This window comes from Glycine soja, chromosome 8 (assembly GCF_004193775.1).
Source record: "Glycine soja cultivar W05 chromosome 8, ASM419377v2, whole genome shotgun sequence".
In the NCBI taxonomy this organism is placed as follows: domain Eukaryota; kingdom Viridiplantae; phylum Streptophyta; class Magnoliopsida; order Fabales; family Fabaceae; genus Glycine; species Glycine soja.
Window position 1 is genome coordinate 22,394,539 of NC_041009.1, and position 17,124 is coordinate 22,411,662.

Sequence of the window (17,124 nt, forward strand, 5' to 3'; positions counted from 1 at the left end):
GAACCAACAACCGCAACAATCACCGATCGGTAATACTTTCACCTCCATCGAACTGTTAACTCTTTCATCAATGGAAAACCAACACGAAAGGGAGAAAGGGAAGCACAAAACCATAAACGCATAAAAGAAACAACAGAAAAAACAACTTAAAAAGGAACAACAAGTCAAAGGCATTAATGAAAAATACTGGGTGCACCAGTAATACTACTCAGTGCACCTAGCAACACCCTGATAAATATTGTGTTGGGTCTTGCCACGTTTAAATACGGTGTGTTTCTGATAAGAATTCTGATCTACAAGCCCACTTAAGCAAAACAGATAGTCCAGTTTGTATTAGACAATTTTGTTAACCAAATTCTTTTATCCCACCTGATTTGTATATTTGAATTAGACTTAGCAGGTTAGTTTCACTACCTTATCGATCAATTGATGCGTATATTATTATATATCATGTTCTCATTCAATAGCAGTAACGCAACCATATTATTCCTCCTCAGCTTAATTGTTAGTTTCTCTTCCTTTTTTTTCCATTGAGGTCAAGTCAATTTTACATCTCAAATTTGTTAAAAAAAACTTAATTAACTCACTAAAATTGATAGTCATCAAGAGTTTATGACTTTTACACTATTTTATGACTTTTACACTATCATAATTTTTTTTTCTCTCTCTCTGTTCTCGAGTATTGAAAATTTCTAATGATAGGAGGGATATGGTAGCACACTTCCTGGCTGCCACATCTTTAAATGTTGGAGAATCATATTGGACAAAGGATGTACCAATTAAGGTTGTGAGTTTCACACTGAAATTAAGTGATATTTTTAATTACAATTTCATGTTTAAGTTGATAATGGAATTTAAGACTTTAGTTTTTTTACTGCATATTAGACTTTAGTTAAAGAATCTAAATGTCAAATTATTTATGTCAATTTTGTGTTAATAGTAATTAGTTAGTACTAGTAGTAGTTTAAAAAAATGCTCAACTTGAATATGACTGTCTACATACTCTTTATTAACCTAAAATGATTTGTTTAAACATCAAATTATGTAGGTTCAATCTGTTCAACACCTAGTCTTGATTTCTTCTCTGTGTTTCTGCTTTGATCTGAACCTCTTCCTTATTATGATTATTATAAATAATGATTTCAGACTATCATTAGTTTAAGTGTTTCTTGAAATCTTTCTTTTACAGGTCACCTATAACTACTCTATTTGTTTCTCTAAAAAAAAAAGGAATTACTAGTAAGTACGGTTAAGGGTGTAACAGTTGACCAAGTCTTCATAGAGTAATTATATTATAAATTTAATTTTAATAAACTATATTGAGTTAATAATATAAAAACGGCATTAGTTTTTTAAATATAATTTAAAAAATGTTTCTCTTTTTTTTTCTCTTATTAATAAAATTAGTTGTAATTTTTTTAAGCAGTGATCTAAAGATATTTGTTAAATTTATCCTTTTTTTTTCTACGTGTTTTCTCCTTTAAATAAGTTCCCTGAAATAAGTTCCTTGAAATCAATCAATTTAAATAACTTCTCCATTACGACATCAAATAAATTATCTACAAAATATTGGTTAGGTATATGTGTATCAAATTAATTTAATTTGCTTTGGAAATTTTTAATGAAGGCTCTCTATACTTACCGTTGAATCCCAACCAGATTCCTGAAAATCATGATGATCCTTGAAAACACAGATTTGTCTTTGATGCTCTTGATTTAGTTTTCCTAGATTTTTTTTATTTTTTATATAGACATATATTTTTATTTTATATACTGTAATACATAATTATCGAATTTTAATATAGAATTAAATTTCCTTTCATTTTTTAATTATTTAAATAATTACCTTGATTGTTTAATTAATGTTTTGTTTTTAATCCATATTAAACGCAATAATATACTTGTAACAGAGTAGTAGAATAATTTTGGTTTATTCTCATTTTCAAAAAATTGTAATATTATAAAAATACTTAAAGTTTATATTTTAATTAGTATTTTACTAGTAATTTTTAAAATTATGTTTTCTTATATTTAAAAAAATAGGTACAATTCGTAAAATACTTGCCAAATAAAGAAAAAGTTTATGCTGGAATTCTCAATCATGTAAGAACTTTTTGTTTGATTGTGTGCTGATTGAAACAAAACACGACAAAAAAAAAGTGTTGCTAACCTTTCCAAGTGGGCCATGCCTTAACCAAATTTGGGAGTTAATTTGGGAAATTGATAGAATTTTAAGAAAATTATAAAAATAGATAAATCTTACTTTAATATACAATTTCACAATAAAAAAATTACATATCAAAGTAAGATTTTTTTTTTATTTGTTGAAAATATGTTTTTAAGAACTCAAATCGTAATATAAAATATGATTTTAGTTTTTTATTTATAGCAAAATTATGTTAAAATATTATTTTTAAAATAATTAAAAAAAAAGCATGTTGAAATCGATTTCAACTTTTAATAATAAAAAATTGATATCTTAGGTGCATATACGATTTTAGTATAATAATTTTATGAAAAACAAAATCATACTTTGAAGCAAAATTTCTTGATAATAAAATTATATTTCAAATCACCATTTACCTATTTTTATAATTTTTAAAAAATATACCCATTAGGTTAATTTTTGAAAAAAAAATTACACCATTATGATGCAAGAGTCCAATTTTGGCAAGTAGTTGGCAACATAATATTAATGTATGATTGAACATATATACTTTTTTTATGACTTCATGGGAGCGTATAATTGTGGGGGCAAAAGCTTAAAATTACAATACTATTTTTTGTCACCTAAAAAATCAAATTACTTTAGGTTAAAATATTAATTGTAGCTTATATTATTATTAATTACTTCTTTAATCATAAATTATCAAATACTATAGCAATACAGTTGTACTATAAATTAGGACACCAAAATAATGAGACAAAGTTAATAGTGCCTTTTTTTTTTTTGGAAGTTATTGTTTTTCATTTCCTTGAATCTTTTTAGGATAGAATTGTTCTTCTCTTCTTTCTCAACTTTGATGGATAAATGTAAAAATCAATAAGTTTATTGTCATTCCAATCATATTTATAGAGAAAGTAAAGAAGAAGCTTACTCTGCCATAAAAGGACATAATCATTTGTTTATGTATCTCAATCAAGAGTAATTATTTTCAATCTTCATAAGAGTTGTGCTCTTTCAAACTATACTCTTTTAAAGAATCATAATCTTTCAAAATTAAGAATCATTTCTCTTCATCAAAAAGTTATGTTCTTTTATATTATACTCTTTTATATTGAATCATAGTCAGTCAAGACGTATCTTTTCATAAAGAATTATAGTGGTTTCATAAAATTTCATTAGAATCATTTAATCACATGATGCAAATAGAAAATGAACTTATTTTGTTATTAATTCAAGCATCATTCCTTATATCATTAGGAAAAAATTGTAAGTTATATCAAATAAATAATATATTTAAAATTTATCTTACCTATTTTTTAAAATAAAGCTTAAACCGGTCGAAATTCATTTCCTTCCCTATAAAATTTTAAGGCAATTATTGGGAAACAATTCAAAGCTTTGATTTGAAATTCTTTTAATATTGGTTGCGTGTATTTTGAAATCCATTTAATTTTCTGTATAATGGGGATATTTCAAACCATTAGACACGCATGATATAGTATCAAAGCAAAATTTCTCCTATGTGATGATCATCTATTACATAGGCTTTAGTAACAAAGCATTTTATCAATGGTTTAAGTAGTTGTAACTTAAACTTCTTAAATATGATATTAGAGGTTCAAATCTTGACTAATGTGCATGACAAAATTATTATTAGGAGGGATGAACTCACCTATGAATGACCCACAAAAATACCCTTACATTTGAAGAAAAGCAAAAAAAGAGTAGCATTTTGAAAATATCATCAATATCCTTCCATTCCAATTTCAATTTTGCATTGATTTATACTAACGTCGTTCCAAAATATAAATGTTGTTTTAAATTATTTTACATGGGTCGGGAAAATTAATAAATGTATAAATAAGAATAGTAATTTTATAAAACTAATATTAATATTTTTTATCATGCAGAAATTATATTAATAGTATTAATATTATTAATATTGTATCAAAAACTGAAATGATACTTATTAGAGATATTAGTGGGAAAATAATTAATATTATATTAACAAAATTAGCTGAAAAAGATTATTAGAAAATGTATAATTATACAAAGGATAAAAAAATATTAAAAATAAAATCTAATAAAATTTAAAGATAAAAAAATATAAAAAAACTAAAAAGTAAAGATTAATGTTTAAAAAAAATATGACTTTAGATAATATTTTAAAAAACATCAAAAGTTATTAAAAGAATTCATTTATCAAACACTTAAAAAAAATTCAGCTAGTACAAAAAATAAAAAATGAACTAAAATATCTTATTCAAATATACTTTAAAAAGTCAAATATGAAATAATTTTTTAAATAATTTTGAAATAGAAGAATTACATGATAAATAAATAAAAAAAAACATAATTATAACAGATTTTGAATGAAATATGAATGATTCCAGCTATAAATAAGAGAATCAATGATTTGTTTCTACAATTGGATAACCCATCTAATATTGGCATCACTCTTCGTCCTGTGTAATTCATGTCTTAAACTAGTCCATCCAGACAGTGTGTGTGAGTGTGGCCACTGAAGACTACCCCCTAAAGTGACACGTGTTAGGCCAATCCAAATCCCTTTCAGCCTCCATAAACATCAATTATTTGATAATGGGGGCGGTGACGTCGTCTATGGCGGCCAAGTTCGCTTTCTTCCCCCCCAATCCGCCGTCGTACGGAGTGGGTGCGGATGACGTCACGGGGAAGCTGAAGATGACGGGGGTGGCCACTAGGGAAAACGTCGACGTATTGAAGCTTTGCACGAGACGAGGGAACAGCGTGGTGGCCATGTACATTAGAAACCCTTCCGCGTCGTTGACCATGCTCTATTCCCACGGCAACGCCGCCGATCTGGGTCAGCTCTACGACTTGTTCTCCCAACTCAGTCTCCACCTCCGACTCAATCTCCTATGGTCACTACTCACTACGTCTTCCTTTTTTGTTACTTTTAATTTCATGTCACATTCTTTATTAATCCTTCCAATTTCTCATTTTTCTTCTTCTTCTAGTTATGACTATTCTGGGTATGGCCAGTCTTCTGGGAAGGTAAGCAATTTTTCTCTGTTTTTATATTTTTTGATTTACTTGATTTTGAAAGAACATGGCCCTTAATCATACGGCTTTCAAGTCTAGAGTCTAGACATAGTGAAATACTCTTTCTACGGATAATATATAAAATAGTATGTTTGAACTTTTAAATACCGGGACTAATACTATTTTTTTATACCGAAATTACCCTTCTTTCTACCACTCTTACTACAGAAATGGTTTCAATTTTTTTGAGTTTTTTTTCATTATAAAATAGTCATATCAATCAAATGGCTTGAATCCTCTTTATGTAGAAAATTTGGAAAAATGGCAAAATTTTCCTCCATTTATACAGTGCAGAATCTATGACCTATATATATCAATTAATAAGGATTTTTTGAGTTTGAAGAAGAAGAAAAAAAACTTTGTTGCTTTGGTGAAGGAGCTGTTGACTAGCAGGAAAAAAACCCAGATTCACTTAAGGAAAGCCAAAATGGAAGTAGATGATTTCAGTTGAATGGCTATTCTTGGATAGAACAAAAAGATTTAATTATGAACAAATTGTGTATATGCACTGATCGTGTAAAGAATTTTTATACTGTCATCTAAGTTTGTTAATTTTTACAACAACTACCTTAAAAATAATACCAATATGATTGATTTTTTAAAAGTATACTATGCATAAAAATTAACCTCTTAAATTTTTTTCATATTAAACTCTTTAATTTTTCAATATATACGAGTTTGAACAAACTTATACAAACAAAGTCATTTTTTAATAAAGCATGCTATGGTTCTCTATTTCTTTTTCACATCATTCTATTATTCCTTTAATGTTTTTTGAGCTAGGATGTATAGATAATTATGAGATTGAGTTGAAAAACGTGCAAATTTTTTGGACAGCCTAGTGAGCAGAACACGTATGCAGACATAGAAGCTGCTTATAAATGCCTGGTAGAAATGTATGGGGCGAAAGAGGAAGACATTATTCTGTATGGCCAATCTGTCGGTAGTGGACCCACTACAGATTTGGCTACTCGTTTACCAAACCTTAGGGCTGTCATTCTCCACAGTCCCATCTTATCTGGTCTTCGAGTCATTTATCCTGTCAAGAAGACATACTGGTTTGACATTTATAAGGTTTTTATCTCTATCTATCAATGCTAAATAAATTGGTCAATCACATTCTTCAATTTGAGTCTCACACATATATATTTCCATTGCTTCAATTTAATGATGTTTTCCTGCTTTTTGTGCAGAACATTGATAAAATTCCCTTGGTCAATTGTCCAGTTCTGGTAATTCATGTGAGTATACTTCTTTCTATTAAGTATATAATAGTATTAAATTAAAAGTGCCATTGTACAAAACAGAAATATTTTCATTTGTAATCCGAGTTGAATCCCCTCTCCCATTTACACTAGCCTATATTGCTTTTGCTTTCTATGCATACCCTCATCATTATCAATAATAAATTGAATGGAACTTATTCAGCTGTATTGATCTATCAAATATTCGAAGCCATTCTGATTAAAATTTCTCTCAGTTGCTTAGAAATTCTTGATTGTTGTCATTTTGGATGTCCATCTGAGCCTTTCTATCTGTAATTTTCAAACAGTATTTATGTGATTGTGTCAAGTATGTCAAAGTGCTATTGACAGAACACTGGCACTGGAAGTTTGTAACACTTTTTATTGATGAAATGTGACTGAGTTCCTTCTTCTTCTGATGTTGCTGTGATATTATCAGTATCAAATAAGGATTATGCACACTCAACTTTCTTACCCTCTCCTTCCTCTCTCCTCTCTGTTTAATACATTTCACTGGCAGAGGCAGATCGTTCCTCCCTTGCCAGCTATCAGGTTGTTACAATACTCTCCCAAACCAACCCCCTAATTACCCACACATACATGCCTCTAATTGTCTGTTTCCCTTTCCCTTCTTAATAAAATACACCTTAGTGATAGATGGATGACTACTGACTATCATATTTGTCATGCTTGCAATAATATGTCTCTGTAATTCTTTAATATATCATTGACAACCACATCCACAAACTTAAACTTCCCAATTGCCTCATGCAATGAGAAATTGTAAGGCTTTCTAGCTCACTCATTTTGTGATTATCTGGGTTAGCTCTCTTATAAAATGAAGTTTCCTATCTTTATCAGCATTCTGGACTGGTTTGTCAACATTTTGTTATTGGAAATTTTGAATAACTTGAAACAAGTTTGAATATTTCATGTGGGAACTACTACTATGGAAGTATCCATAGCCTTTGTTTTGTAAGCTGATAAACTATCTATATAGCCTATAGGGATTCCCATACTATTAGTGGTATTATTCGTACACAGCATTCTCATGTATTCAAGTTTTCACATCCAATTCAATTTTTTAATCAATTGAGAAACATAATACCCAAATTATGTAAGCCCATTTTTTTTTCTGTGTTGTGTGCACTAAAATAAGAGGGAAAGTGGATCAACATGGTTTATATGCCATACATAATGTTCAATTAGGCTATCAAATGGCGACACACCTTATTTAAATGAACATTTAGCTGACATAGTTAAATTTGATGTCAGGGAACTTGGTGGTGGGTTAGACTTTTTTAATTGGTCAACTGTTTTGTTAAAGGCCTATGCTAGTAGCCTAATGCAATCAGCGTATAGTAAGATGGTATTTTTTTGTGTTGGCTTATGTATCTTTTAGGGAACAGCTGATGATGTAGTAGATTACTCCCACGGGAAGCAACTTTGGGAACATTGCAAACAAAAGTATGAACCCCTATGGATTAAAGGAGGAAATCATTGTAACCTGGAGCTTTACCCTCAATACATAAAGCACCTCAAGAAATTTATCACAGCTATTGAGACGTCATCGCATAAAAAAACTGGATCTGGACCTGTTCCTGATCAACTGGACAGACCAAGGAATAGCACAGATTTTAGAGAGAAACCTAGACTCAGCATGGATCTAAGGGAGACTTTGAGACGAAGTATTGACTTCAAAGAAAAGCCTAGGACAAGCACAGACCATAAAGAAAAGTCAAGAGCTGGCCCAGATAAGAAAGATAAATCAAGAAAGAGTGTAGATCGCTCTGAGAAAGCATGCAATGGAGCAGAAATTCCTGAGAAAGCTAGAAATAGCATTGACCGGTCAGCTACAAACCATTTCCAATGTGCTTATGTCAGTTGTGCTAATGTTGTTTCTGACAAATTTTCTATATTGTTGCTGCAGTTTTGGGGACATGGTGAGATCAGTTGGATTGTGCAATATTGGTTGTTTCAGGCCCAGTGCAACTCATGCAAAAAGATGACACTATGACAAAAGCTTACACGTGGAGATTTTATTCTTATTATTTGATTTGTTGATGGGTGATAGGAAAATGTTCAGTTGTGTACGGTTTATTTTCTAACGTAGTAGATGAAAAAGTAATTAACAAGGTAGATTATGTGCTACTAAATCTTCTTTTGGTTGATAATCTAACCTGTTTTTAACATGCTAGCATTAACCGAGATAGTGAGTTCAATTCGCTAGGGTTGTGTTGCTATATGAACAAGCACTTCTCTCATAAAAAGTCTTTACAGTTCTGCATTGTTAGATGATTTCATACATAGAGAAACTCGACTTGTGAGTTGTGACTGAGAACATCTACATTTGTTAGTGATGATCACTTTCCACTCTGGCATGCCTTGTACCATGTTTCCTGTTTTTTATTGATAAATGCTAAGGCCTTGAGGCTCAAAGGGAACGCAATCGGCATCAGCCGCAAATTAAGCAATGAATTAAACGTTAAGAAGAAGAAAACACTGAATGCTTGTAAAAAGTGTTGTGCTTGGAAAAGCATAACAGGGAAGAGAACCTTGAAAGCCATTAATTTGAGATGTAATAGTATACTTAACCTTGTTTTTCCTATAGATGAAAGTGTTCATTGTCACTCGATAAATAGGTTCATAATCCATTCACAACTACCGTTGATTTGATTCAGTAGATGTATAAGATATTTGAACATTTATCGGTCATTTGATTGAAATTTTAATATGAAAACAACCATTGATTTAATTAAATGTTTTTTTTTTTTGTAAAAAGAAAGCTATTTTGGAATCATTAGATTTATTTTACTAATTTAACAATTGAAAAAAAAAATTACTTGAACATTTTAGAACCATTAGAATTTTGTCATTAGTTTAACAACAACCATTATTTTATTCAATTTAATTTTTTTGTGAGAAACTGCTTGAATATTTTATAACCGTTAGATTTTATTTTTTTTTATAATCTTACAACATCCATTGATTTCATGTTATATTTTTTTTAATATACTAATAACAACAATAATATACATATATATACTATTAATTAAGATTTATCTATATACTATATGTAAAGGGGAAAAATATCATTAGATTAAAACAAATTTGCTTTCAATTTTTTTTAAAAAAAAATAAATATTTTTTTTTACAAAAATAAAATAAAATATATGTCAAAACAGGTTTGTATTAACATATATAAAATATCTATTAATATAAATATATGATAAATTAATACATATTTAAAATATCTATTCATATTAACATATATTATTTTCCTTTTTTATCCGTTATATCAAAGTCAAATATTAAGAAATTTACAACATAATTTACATATCAAGAAATTTATATGTATTTATGTCAAGTAAAATTTTATTTATAATCAAAATAAACATATATTAAATCTAATACCATTTATTAATAATTTATGCAGTGATTTAAAATATTCTATAAAATAAAATTCAAATTCTTTTAGAAAATATCAAACATCAATGTGAATATATACATATATATACAATAAATATGAAAACGTGCAACATGATAGTCTTTAGGTTCCTCTAAAAAATATAGTCTTTCGGTTTAATAAGTTTTGTTTATTATTTGCATCTTAACTTCCATTTGATAATTATTTGTAATTGTAATTAATTAGCAATAAAACAGTGTTAATGGTCAGTTTGGATAGTCAGATTCTGTTTTTTTTTATAGAGTTGTCAGTTTTTGTTTTGCATCAAAATGTTTTTAATTTAATTACTTCAAATTTTATAACATATTTTTATTTAAATTTAAAACGATTGAGATTTAGCAACGATTGAGATGAGTTTATAAAAGTTTATAAATTCAGCATCATCATTAGTGACACAACTTATACTATTGTTCACAAGATTGCACATCCACTCAAAACTACATAGATTTTTCACTTTCACCAATTATTATTCATATTATTCACATGGATATGCCGGGGTTGGAAGAAAAGTTTCTCAGTTTTACACTAATTTGTTGATTTTGTTGGTTTATATTGCTGTTTAGGTTACATTGCTATACACGTTGAATTTCATCATCTTTTGCCTCATCTTTTCGGTAAAAACAAAAGGATACTTATTTTTATCTTTTTGCCTCATCTTGGTGAATTTTTTTTTAATATAAATCTGCATCTTATTTATCTCATATTTTTGTTTTACGTGTGCAAATACATAGTTGAATTTAGAAGAAAAAAAATATTCTTTATTTGTTGGATGAATTTAACTAACCACACTTATCTCTTAAATAAATGGATTTTTAGGTTTAATCATGATTTTTTATTTGAATGTATGTAATATTTTTAATTTTTAACTTCCGGCTCTCATAATTTTTAGCGCCTTCAGAAAGCAGTGAGTTTTTACTATGTCTTCTTTTTACGTGTTCTTCATACCATTTTTGAGAACCCAAGACTTGGAGAAGGTCATAAACAATATGAGCCCTCCCAACGAAATATGTAGTTGAATTGAAATACTCACTGTATTTTTTTTATGCATGAAATACCCACTATATTTCGTTAGCTAAATGACAGAGGATTTTATTTGTTTTTTTTTTACTCTTTTTTTTCCTTTACATTTATTTTTTTTTATCTTTTCTTCTTTGTTATTTTTATCATACTTTATTATTTCTTTTATTTATCTTTTTTTCATCTGTTTTATAGAAAAGGGTTGTCGTGCATAATAATCTCATTTATATTTTTAGTTAATTAGTTATTGTTATTAGATTAACTTAACTAGGAAAATATTTAATGACTTAACTAGGTTTAAAATTCAAAACTATATAATATAATAAAATTTAATAATCTCATATATGTAAATTATTTTTTAAAATCATATAAAAAACTATATAATTAAACAAGTGTAGCTTTTTAATATTGATGTTCAAGTTACAGCGATGTCATCTGTCTATATTGATAATTTATTTATAATTAATCACATTGAAAGACCTTTACTTATTCAACAACTTTTGATTCAAGTGTAAAGAAAATAATAAATAGTTTAGTCTTAATATCTTAAAACTTAAGTATTTTCTGTGTCTGTGTTTGTTATTTAATTGTTCTTTTATCTTATATCTTTATCATGGTTGTGACAAGTTTTTCACATATTTTTTTTCTTTTAACTGCTATTGTATAAATAATGTATACATTTTAGTTTTTGTCATTTAGAGCAACACCAAAATCCAATAATTTAATTTGCATTTTAAATCTTCAATTTATAATATATATTTTTGGTTTAATAGGACAAAAAAAGACCTTATTATTGTTACAATAGATTATATTAAGATACTTGAAAATTACTTTTAACAAAAATTAAATTGATGGAATTAATAATAATTAGTACACATTTTTTATAAATTAAGTTTATAATAATATCACCATAATAATCATAAATAGAATCCTTTAAAGTTGATAGATTAAATAGTTGATCACCTATAAAATTAATTAAATTGAATATAATACAAATAATATAAAAATCACACAATAATAATAATAATAATAATAATAATAATAATAATAATAATAATAATAATAATAATCATCATCATACCCATCGTATATCATCAATATAAAATAGTTCTAGAGTGGTAATAGCAGTGTACTTATTATTATTAATAATGTTCCCTTTTTGAATTCATTTAAAATGAGAAAAATAATAATAACATATTAAAATAGCATGTAATAAATTATAATAAATTTTAATAGGTTTAATTATTTTGAGAACAAGATTTTCTCAATTAAAAGTATAATTATTCAACTTTCTCAATTTTAATATAATTATATTTAACATAATTTTAATTATAAATATTTATTTAAAATATTAACAAATATAAATCCAAATATAAAATATAAAAATATATAATTGAAAAGAAAATCCGTGCGCCACTGGTTTAAGATCTAATGAAAAGTAAATGAGTAATAAGATGAGTTTTGTCTTGGGAGCATTTCCAGTATAATTTGTTTGTCATTCATTCCTTTTGTAATAAAGTGGTTTGTTTCACCAAAAAAATAACATTTTTAACATATGAATATTTTATTAATTATAATATATATTTTTAGGAAAAAAAATAATTTAACCAAATATATGTCTTAATTATTCCCAAGAGTATAAAAAATATTCTCAATTAATTTTATAGTTAATCAAACACATTTTTTATTAAATACCTGAAATAATATTTTCATACTTTATTCTTAAGAATAAGATTATTGGGACTAAAAAAATTATCCATAAAACAAATGCCCCTAAGTATTAGAAAATTAATGCAGAATCAGTAAAATTATTGAGTAAATATTATGTTGATGTCAATTTTTGAAAGTTTTTTACTATTCAATACATAGTACATTTTATACCAACTTTTCTTTTATATAATATTTCTTATACAAATAAATGTGCATAGATTGGTAAAAAAAAAATAAATGTGCATAGAAAATAATAATTTATTTTTATTTGGAAATTAAGAAAGATTTTTAAAGTTGTATATAATTTAAAATATTAAAATTTAAAGTATTTTACCCTCAATATTTAAATTATGACTATTATGATAAAAAGTTTTTATTTGGAAAGTTTTTTACTACATATTATGATGATGTCAAATTTAGAAAGCCTTTGACTATGTAATTTATAATACATTTTTTTCACAACTTTTTTATTTACAAATATTTCTTTAAACTCTTCTTATACAATTAAATGTAGTAATAACTTATTCTTGTTTGGAAATTAGGAAAGTTATTTTAATTTCTATATAATTTAAAATATTTAAATTTAAAGTTTTATATCCTTAATAAAAAATTCATAATTAATAAATAATTGATTATATATTCATAAAAAATATGATACTGGAGTTATCGAGGTCTACTACATCAACAATTCTTAATGTTTTTTACGTTATTTTGGCATGCCTTGGCGTATGTTTCCGAAATAATTAATCTATCTTTTTATGTATTTTGAAATAATTAATTGATCTATACTTTTTTTTTGCAACATTTAAATATTGGTTATTATAATTTCTTTGTTTTGAACAACTTCATTCATTTTAAAGTGTAATTCCTCTCGGAAGTATAACTTAATAATTGGAATTCATAAAATTATTTTTCATCAAAATAAAATTAATCTTATATAAAAAAAGTCAAATAAGTAAACAACATAAAGATTAAAGTAATAAAGATGGTCAAAATTCAAATGACTAAAAAAAAATCATACATTTACTCTAGAAGTAATGAAAAAAAAAGGTAATGAATGTAATAAAAACAAACAATAGGAATTATCATTACAATTAACTAAGAAAAATATCAAAGGATAACCAATAAAATAAAAAATTAATAATTAGAATATTTTTTATAGGATTAAAAAAATAAAAATATTTAATATAATAAAAATAAACCAAAAAATGATGATTGTAATTTACTCTATTTTTTTTTAATACTTCCTCTCTCTTTTGTATATTTTTATCTTTTATTTCTTACCCTGAAAGCGTCAATCAACTAATATAAACTATTTAAAAGAAGATTTTGTCATAAACAAATGTCATCTGACAAAACCTTCCTTTACAACAATAATAATATTGTACTTGATTTTGATTGATATGATAATTGATAAATGGGGAAAAAAAAGATGAATAAAACATGTAAAGGGAATAAAAGCAAAATATAGAAAAAGCGGGATATATATGTGGTGTTAATTTGAACCCGTAAATGAGAATTCTCATGGGGATTGTCCTATATGGGCCCGTAGATGGGGATTTTTTTCCTGTGGGACTGCCGTGAGAATAAATATTCCCTAGAGACTGATCACACCCCCACTCAAGGAAATTACATAATTACTCTTATATTTTAAATATTAAAAATTGGTTCTATATTTTTAATATACTTAACTAGTCGGTAAGTCGTGCGCATGTACGGATCTTTTGTCTAAATGATTTTCGATGGAAGAATAAAAAGAAAGAGATTGTAAAAAAATAAAAGAATCAACATTCATATTAAATAGTTGTAAATAGTAGAGTTGATCAATTGTCAAATTGTTTGAAGATAAATATAAACACGTAGGAAACAAACATAAACAAACATTGTTTTGCAAAATAACACCATAGGTTTTCCTAATCTATATCACTGTCATCCCAATCAATTGCACGCCTGATGACAACTTCCCAGATCTTGTCAGCACGCCTATAGTAGAATGAGAGCTCGTTTCCATGGCTAAAATCACATTCTTGAAGGAATTTATACCAAGGCAGAGTGACATACTTATCACCAATGTCTTTGTCGAGCACAACTACATTCCATTGCAGTGGAGGTCCGAATCTTCAGAGAATTGTCATGTGATTTCCACAGAGGATTAGGCATTGTGTGACAGAGGCTGGAAGTTGCTGTAGGGAAAAAAAAGAGTTAGGCATTGAAATTAATATTTGTATAGAAGATTTAAATGGATATGAATATTTGACCAGTGGATATGGTGCCCCTAGCATTGATTGGGTGATTTCATATGTCCAGATATGTTTTCTTGATGCGCGGTGCCTTTTGCATGTCTACTGGTGTAATGGTGGAGTGAAGTGGAGGTCAAATTTTGAGGGGTGGTCACAGGCTAGGAAATTTATCATCACAGATTCATAAATCTGTAGTTCTGTCCTGAATCTTGTTAGGCCATCAGCAAAGTAAAGTTTGCCCTTGTGTTGCCTGACTTGAATTTCGTAGGTTTCCCCATCATACTTAAATTCAACAATTTCAGGATAATTTGGTAGCCATTGGCGCTGATAAAAGCCTGGTATTTCTATGGAGTCCTACAAGGGGAAAAAAGTATTTAAAAAAGGAAAAACAATATCAAAAGCAGCAAAGGATATAATATGGAAAGGAAGGTTTTGATTTAACCTTGTCACAATGGAAGGCAGCTTTAAATTGCAATATCAATGGCTGTCTGATAGCAGACAATCTCAACTGCAGTGCAATGAGAAAAAAGTGGACTTAGCATTTAAAAAACATGTATATCGACCAATTTAATTGCCTGCAGGTCTAAATTGGGGTGTTGCTACAATGTAGTAGTAATTGGATTTAACAGTTCTAAATTAGGATAATTAAAATAAGATAAGAGAAGATGCATATAATATAACACGTAAGAAATTAGATGCAAGACATGAAAATAAGCAATACAGAACATGTATAATTCATGCAGAGTAACGAAAGTCAAAGATCAAACCATGGCTGAAGAAAATAAAACAGAGATAAGAAAATGCACCAAAAGCAAATATAGCAGCAACAAAAGTTCTTAATCAGAGATCATATGATCGAACAGATAAGAAAATGCATTTCATGATTCGAATTAAAGGCCAAAAGCAAGAAAGTTTGAAAGAGCAGAATCAAGATTATAAAGAGAATATAACAGATGATGTATATCAGAGATGATACGATAGAACAAATAAGAAAATACACTTCATAACCCTAATTAAGGACCAAAAGCAAGAAACTTTGAAAGGGCAGAGTCAGCATTATAAAAACAATGTAACAGATGATGTATATAACCAAACAACTTAGAATCTTAATACAATACTTGGAAATAATGGTAATAGAATGCTACGAAATTTAATAGGCACTTAAAAAGGTTTAACTTAATCTTGTTTCTGTTTTGTTTAGGGTGGGGCATAATCGCACAGGATATGCATATGCTGTTTTTTCCTACATGCATGATTCAAATGTTATTCTAGATGGCATGCTACCTAGGGTCCATTGACAGTGACAATATAATAGCATCATTCAAAATTATTGGATAATTTTTTCGTTAGCAATGAAGAAAACTAAATTAATATTTAAATTTCTTACTATCTATTTAACAATAGAACATCAGAACCACTGGAACAGGTTTTTGAATTAGTATCAACAAAATGTCCAAATAGAACATGCATTGCCATAAAAGCACAACATGAATGCAAAAAGTGTGGGGGGCAAAAATATGATTTAAACGTTACTAATATCTAAAGAGTAAGATAGATGATAACGTAGTATGCAAGAAACCTAAGACAATGGGTACAAATAAATGAAGTAGAAGCAGGGAAAATTGAATTAGGGCTTTGCCACAGGAAAGAAAGTTGAGTGAGACAATGGTGGATTCAAACGTAAAATTGTTCAATATGTCTGTCCTAAATTGCAATTCGAAAAGTCACAAATATAGATGGCAAGATGTTGAATTTTGGTTCGGGATATGGATGAAAAATCTAAGCAAAGGCAAGGAAAAAATCAGGAAATGAATGAACATGCTGTGAGGTATTGGGTTTGGGCTTACCTTGCTTGAGGCAATCGATGAAGTGAAAGTCATGGTGCTAGTTGCTTTGAGAGAATGATTTGGTTAGAGTTGAAATGAAGGTGGTAGAGAAAGGAATCGTGGTTTGATGATGTAAAGTAGTGGGTGATGGAAGGGTCATTGCTTTTCGGGGGGGGGGGGGTGTAAGTGATGGCAAGTTAAGTGGTTTGGGAACTGTGGAGCATTGACAGAATGATAAGTATGAAGGACTGTGGTGGTGGAGGCAGGTGAAGAGGTATTTTTATTGTTGAATATAACAAAAAGGAAGTTAATTTTTTCTATTGTTATAAATACAATTTGCATTATCTGATGAATGACCTGTCTAATGTTG

General features: G+C 27.9%; 1 protein-coding gene across 1 annotated transcript; it reads left to right on the plus strand.

Annotated features, from left to right (window-relative positions):
- Positions 1 to 4,587: 4,587 nt before the first annotated feature.
- Positions 4,588 to 8,871, plus strand: LOC114422768 (alpha/beta hydrolase domain-containing protein 17C-like). Its single transcript, XM_028389292.1, has 6 exons — positions 4,588 to 5,070; positions 5,167 to 5,203; positions 6,089 to 6,325; positions 6,445 to 6,492; positions 7,898 to 8,343; positions 8,426 to 8,871. Exons 1-6 carry the CDS (start codon positions 4,769 to 4,771, stop codon positions 8,502 to 8,504), a joined length of 1,149 nt encoding a protein of 382 aa, XP_028245093.1. The 5' UTR covers positions 4,588 to 4,768; the 3' UTR covers positions 8,505 to 8,871.
- The last annotated feature ends 8,253 nt before the right edge of the window (positions 8,872 to 17,124 follow it).